Here is a 6,598-nt window from a genome sequence, read left to right as displayed (position 1 = left end):
CTTGTTTATCCCTTTTCTCTTCCCTGCCTTCTTCCTTTGCCCTTCTTTTCACTTTGTTGGTGACTGCAGTACAGTGTTCACATGTTTTGTGTGGGGTTGGTCACAAACTCTCTCTCAACTCTCTTTCACAGCAAAGGAAAACCTTAATAGAATAAAGAGACAGCTTGACAAACTGTTTTTGTTCTCCTTCGGCCCACCCACAAGTCTATATGGAAGACTAGCCCTCTTGGACAAATGTATAAAAGCTACAACCTGTCCTTTGTCCTTTGCTGAACCATTTTGGATTTATCAGCTGAGTTGATGTACATCTAAAAATAAAATCCTCCTGTTTCCCATTTGATCTCTCCTGTCTCTTAAATTCCTCAACAATGTGACTTTGGTAAACTACATTTCAGTTTTCTTCTGTAAAATGTAAGGTGGGATTGTATTTGAGGGTTAGATGAGTACCTCAGTTAGAACAGTGCCGAGCGCATAGTACTTGGTGAATGTTAAACGGTTTCTATCATCTTTATCAAATAAGGACCTTGGAGCCCCATTTTATGATTCTTAAATTTTGCAGGAGAAGCTTCTGCTTTATAAGTTGTTACAAAAAAGGAAAATCTAGAAACTTCTTCTGTAGAAGGGACTGAGAGGATAAAGTTGAAAGGGGCCAGTTTGGCTCCTCTTTTAAGTGGCAGTTTGAGGAGTCCTGAGTCTCATTCAAGACAAACAGCCAGAATTCTTTATTGAGGGTATGACCAGAGTCCCAAATTGTAGGTAAAAATGAACACTTGATTGAAAGACAGTAAAGAAACATTAAGGTACAGAAATAGTCAACAATTTTGATACAACTAAGTTCCATCAGAAAATGAAAGCTGTAAGACTCAGAGAAGCCGAGTTCCCATGGAACCAGCTCCTTACTACCTGGGGCTTTCTATAAAGTCTGTTGACCAAAAGCATCTGTAGAGTTACAAAAGCCAGAGAAGCTCCAGGTAGCAGCTGAAGAATGGAAACAGAAATCCTAGATCCTGTGTGTGAGGGGTTGGGCAGCCCCAAGTGGGATGAGATATTTTGAATCAAGTACTTGGGTGCCAGTTGGGTGGGCATGTGCGTGAAACTCTGGTCATGATTGGCTCCTGGTAACCTGGTGACCACAGAATGCACTCCAGTTGGCAGATGCTGGCCTAGTGTTTTCAGTTGGTAGGAAGTGGCTGAAAAAGGAAGAGCTCTGACCTGATCTCTTGATAGTGGCTGCCTTTCAACACTTGTGAGAGCTCTACAATTTTAAAAAACCATATTATAGTCTCTCAGAAGACTAATCAGCTTTGAGAGGTTGAGGAAAGGGTGGCCAAGTGAGAGGGCCTGTCTGCTGGTCAGGGGCAGCAGGACAAAGAGCAGGTGAGCCTGCCTCTGTATTGCTGATCTCACTGAGTAGAGTTGAGTGAAGGCATAGTGGTACCCCATGGGGAACAGTGCAACCTGTTGCAGGGCCTGTAATTCCAGCATCAAGGTGGGCCAGCCCAAGGGTCCAGTGGAGCCACATTGCCAATCTGAGATCTGTGGGGCAGTAACTGGAGATGTGGTGGAGGAAGCACTTGCTTCCCAAAAAACTGAGGAGTTTTTCGTGGAAACCAGGAATGATTACCACCTGCACCACATCAGTGACTGGGCACTGCCCCAAGGTAAGGAGGTAGGGACAACTTCTGTCCTCAGGTGAAGGCCTTACCTTCTGAAGCTCCAGGGTCCTCTGTGGCTTTAGGCTCTTTCATGCCAGGAGCTGGCTTTCATGGGGCTGGGAACCTGTGGCAGGGACTTGAGGATTTCTTATGTAAATTCAAGTAGAGAGTGCCATAGGAGTTTATACAGCAGTGGTGGTGGTGATTGTTTTGAGACATGGTCTTGCTATGCAGTTCAGGCCAGCCTTGAACTCACTATATAGCACAAATTTTCCTTAGACTCATGGTTATTCTCCTGCCTCAGCCTCCTGAGTGCTGGGATTACAGGCATGTGCCACCATCCCTGGCTTATATGGTATTCTTGATGTTAACTTCTCTTATTTATTCATTGCAATAATTTGAGCACAGAAAGACAGAGGATCGAGGAAGGAAGTTATTTAGCTTTAAATAACTGCGCAAGGTGTCAGATGTGCAGAAAAGATTTTGTTTACCTCAGTGTTTACCCACCGAGTTCTGGTAACTTCATGTTTTCCATTTTGACAAATGTATTTCCAGCCGTGCTTCCCTCACTTACCAGATTTTTTCTTGCCTGTTCTAATGGACAGGTGAAGTAGATCATGAGCTTATGAGATACTGGTTAAAAGCTTCAAAAGAGAAAACATGAATCTAGAGTTTAATTAAGAATGTAGAGCTTTGGGAGTTCAAGTTCCAGGCCCTGCCAACACTGGCATGTTTATTGCCATCTTCTCCTTTCTCCCCCCTCTTGGCAGTAAAATCCTGCCCAATTGTTAATCCTGCTAAGAATGTTAAAGTACAACGAAACTGCTGGAGAGAAAAGACCAAAGGTTTGATTTTTATCTCTATAATTTTGGAAAGCGACCAATCTGCATAACAAATTGGTTCTTGAATGAAGGCTATCGTTTTTGTTATTATTCTGTTTTGTAGTGCTGGGGTTTGAACCCAAGTGCTTGACACCTAGCTCTATCCCTACCCCTTTGTTAAAAATTTTATTTTGAAATAGGGTCGCTCTATACCACTCAGCTTCTCAGGCTGGGCTTCAACTTGGAATCCTCTTCCCTCATCTTCCCAAAAAGCTGGGTTTATAGAGTAATAAATACTAAGTCCGGTGGAGTAGAAAATATTTATCAGAAAGATGTATGAGTACCATTGGCCCTTTTATTTCATTTCAGTGGCAATATTTACTTCATTACTACACAGGAAATGTCTTAAAGTTATTCTTCATTTTAGCTTTAGTTAGGCTCTTGGTATCTTTGTTAGACTAATTAAGCCTTGTGATGGACATGCCTTTTTAACTTCAGTATATTCAAAACTCATTAAAGAATGAAAAATCTATGACTTATACCTTTACATACAAAGCATGTAAGCATCTGTGAAAATTTACTCTGCTTGATGATGTAAAGTAAACCTCTGACTGATTTTTACAAAAAATTAGTAGAGGAGTAATATGTTGTATATGTAATAATAAAAAAGGAGAAACACAAATATATAATTATTTATGATTTGTGGCATGTTCTAATATGATGTGCATTACTTTGGCTCTTGCAAATACAAAGGAAGCCTGTATTTATTCTCTATTTATTGGTGATTAAGAAACAAAAGTAGGAAATGAGAGTGTAAGGCAGCATCTGGCTAACTCCTAGCTCAGAGTGACTCAGAGGGGGTACATATGCCAATTTAAGTTCTTGAGCAAAACCTTTTCAGAATGCATCTTATATTTCATCCATAACATAGACCTATCTCTTAGAATTTACTCCCACCTTACTTAGTTCCATTTAGGTTTTTATACAGTTCAGAGGCAACAGTTAGCTTTCTGTCCCATGTATGCACATTTATTTTAATAGATGAGGATAAATGTAAATGTAACAAAATGGCATGAATTTCCCAGCGAAGTTAATGAATTTATTCTGGGAGCAGAATTAAAAGTGAGAATGATATAGACAGTGGAATATGAGGAGAAACCTGCAAGTGGGTAGAGGAGAATGATAAGCAGAATGATAAGTCTGAGATATTGAAAAATACTTTGTGAGCGTAGAGTTTTTTGTTTCATGTTTATGGATATGAGAATTAAATTTTCATTTCCATCTGTCTTAGTAAATGGAATGTTTAGAGCTAGCAATGTAGCTCACTGGATGTAGCCCACTTCTGTAACATTCATAGAGCAGGGAGTTGGATCCCCAGCACTCCAGGGAAAGTAAAATTTTGACATTCATTAAAATGACAACAATTCTCAACTTCAGTATTTGGTTATTATTCTTAAGTTTGCATAGAAACAGCACCAGACACCAAATACACAGTAGAGGTACCTTGAAAGTTTGCTTTTTTCTTTATCTCAGATAATTTTATATCACTTTCCCTGGAAACTGCAAAATGCCTACTTAAATAGAAAAAAATTATGTCTTCTACAATGAAGAATTGAATTTTAATTTCTTAGAAGGCTTTTGTATGCCTAGTGAGCTTTGGCAAAGTATATAGACTTTAGTTGTCACAGGAAAGTGATACATAAATGATGGTCTGCATTTTTTGTTCTCAATCATTTCAAAATAACATTTCTTCACGTCATCTCAGTGATATCCCTAAGAACCTAGTATATATTTTAGATACACTCAAAAATACTTTTTTTTTTAACTTCAGCAAGTTCAGTTGGGCCACCATTTATTCACCTGTATTTTATGATTGGATATCTTTTATAATAAAATCATACACAATTTCATTAAATGTTTGTTTCTGGGGACACATATATATTTTGGTAACTAATGAATCATGACTCCCTACTGTAGAATTAGCTCTTATATAATTTAAGTTAATAGCAAAAATTACTTTATAGTTAAGGTATTTTAGTATTAAAACAACTTTTGCCAAATTGAAGTTACCTCTCACTTTATGACAGATATTAGAATGTCTCTTTTAGAATTCTGCCATTTTTATACTCTATATGTCATATCTTTAATTCTGACTAGCTACAGTCTAAAAGAGCTGCAAAGAACGCTGATGTTGGGTCAACAAACAGCATTAGAAGAAATTGGAAAACTGGGAGAAAATTAACTAGTTTTGAGTAGACTGAAACAAATGTTTATTGAGCAGCCAGTCAGTGTTCCAGATGCAGAGCATACAGTGCTATGAAAACAACCCACACCCTAGCACCAACCCTTTTTCCTAGAGGAGGCATGGGTAGACAATATATGTACAATAAGAAAGTCAGTTACTGAGGTGTGGGGAGAAAGTGAAATTGGGTAGTGACTGGGGCAGGTGGCCAGTATTACATGGGCAGTGAAAGATGGCTGTTCTGTTTAGGTGATGTCTGAGCAGCCCTAAAAGTGAAAGCGATGTGAGAGGGATGATGTTTCCATGCAGAAGGATAGCTCTCTTCATCTGTACTTCCTTAAGAGGAAACTTGGTTTGGGTAAAGGACAGGAGGACAGAAAGGTGGTTTCAACAGAGTGAAAGAAATACTGTACTAGGAGGAATTTGGTGCCTTTTGTATGCCTGGTGGTCTTTGACAAAGAATATGGACTTTAGTTGTCACAGAAAAGCATAACAGGATTATAGGCTGGGGAATCTGTCCTTTAAAGAAAAATAAGAATAATACAGGGTATATGAGTTTACTACCTAATAACTTAAATGTACATTATACAAAATAGCAATATGTGATAGTAATCAGTAGTAGAAAGTTTAGGTTAAATGGAAAAGTGTGGTGGGCTACAGACAAAACTAGTATTTCTTGAAAACTAAGACTCCACTGGATACAGTACCTACTCTACATGTGAATGATGTAACTTACCAATGTGAAAATACCACTAGAAAACATAGGAGAGTGGCCAAATTGTATAAGCAGATATTTGGAAATTTCAGGCCCAGTGATGTTCATCATTCACATCAGTAGAATTTAAAAGCCCACATCTGGAATTTGAGTTAAAACTGTATCATTGGTAGCACTGTATCCTAACGTGCCCTTTTTTCCTTTCAAAGGCAAGTTAGCACTGTATGCTCAATCATAAAATCAATCCTTTTTGTCTATTCACTGCACTTTTGAAAATCTTGCCTAAACAGACAAAAGAGATTGTTTTTAAAAAAATACTGGTGCTCAAATCAGGACCCTGTCGACATTACAGATGGAGTCCTGGCCTCCCTGCTCCACAGCACAGAAGAGGTTTTTACTCAGAAGCCCCAGGGACTTCTCTGGCTGCAGGCAGGGCGAACAGACTCTCAGCCCTGCGTGACCTGTGCTGAGAGAGCGAGTGATCTGGGAGCTGCTGGACTCGTGGGTTCAAGTCTGTGCTCGCCCCACACTGCCACAGTTACCAGCTGAAACATGCAGAGAGAGCCAGGTATTTCCGAGCTACTCCCTGAGGGCAGAGCTTTGTGAATCAGGACCCCACCAACATTACAGATGGAGCCCTGGCCTCCCTGCTCCTGAGGCACAGAGGAGGATTTTACTCAGAAGCCCCAGGGACTTCTCTGGCTGTAGACAGGGTGAGCAGACTCTCCTAGATGCCACAGAAACTGTGCCGAGTGAGTGCTCCAAGAGCCACTGACCCATGGTTCGAGTCTGAGCTTTGCCTTTGCCCAGACCCCCTAGTGAGTCGAAGGCTGGGGAAGTCTGTGACTGATACCCATCTGGGCTGCATCTGGTTCCTGTATGTGTCCTGAACTGACTGGAGACATAGATTCAGGTGGTTCATAAACTGTAGATCTTGTAGTTTGTGTCTGAATTATGCCTGTACCCTAAACTACCTGGGGACATAGGTCCACGGACTGGGATTGTCACACCAGTGCAACCCTAGTCAGGTTGTGCATGTGGCCTGAACTGCAAGGGGACGCTGGATCAGATGGTCGGCCATCAACTGACACAAGTTCCTATGTCTGAGAATGGAGATAACTAGATACAAATCAAAAACTGCTGGAAAACCTGAGACTAAGTAGTG

At 40.3% G+C, this 6,598-nt stretch overlaps 1 protein-coding gene across 1 annotated transcript in view; it reads left to right on the top strand.

Annotated features, from left to right (window-relative positions):
• The first annotated feature begins 1,441 nt into the window (after positions 1-1,441).
• The window catches only part of LOC102024831 (cyclin-Y-like protein 1), a 75,767-nt gene continuing 70,610 nt past the window's right edge, over positions 1,442-6,598 (top strand). The window contains exon 1 of the mRNA XM_005407863.1: positions 1,442-1,661. Coding sequence (XP_005407920.1) covers positions 1,442-1,661 — 220 coding nt within the window. The remainder of the gene's footprint in view (positions 1,662-6,598) is intronic.

The sequence above is a fragment of the Chinchilla lanigera genome, unplaced genomic scaffold (genome assembly GCF_000276665.1).
Source record: "Chinchilla lanigera isolate Chin_1 unplaced genomic scaffold, ChiLan1.0 scaffold00109, whole genome shotgun sequence".
Taxonomy (NCBI): Eukaryota; Metazoa; Chordata; class Mammalia; order Rodentia; family Chinchillidae; genus Chinchilla; species Chinchilla lanigera.
The sequence above is the reverse complement of the archived record's forward strand: the minus strand, read 5'-3'. Positions and strand labels throughout refer to the sequence as shown.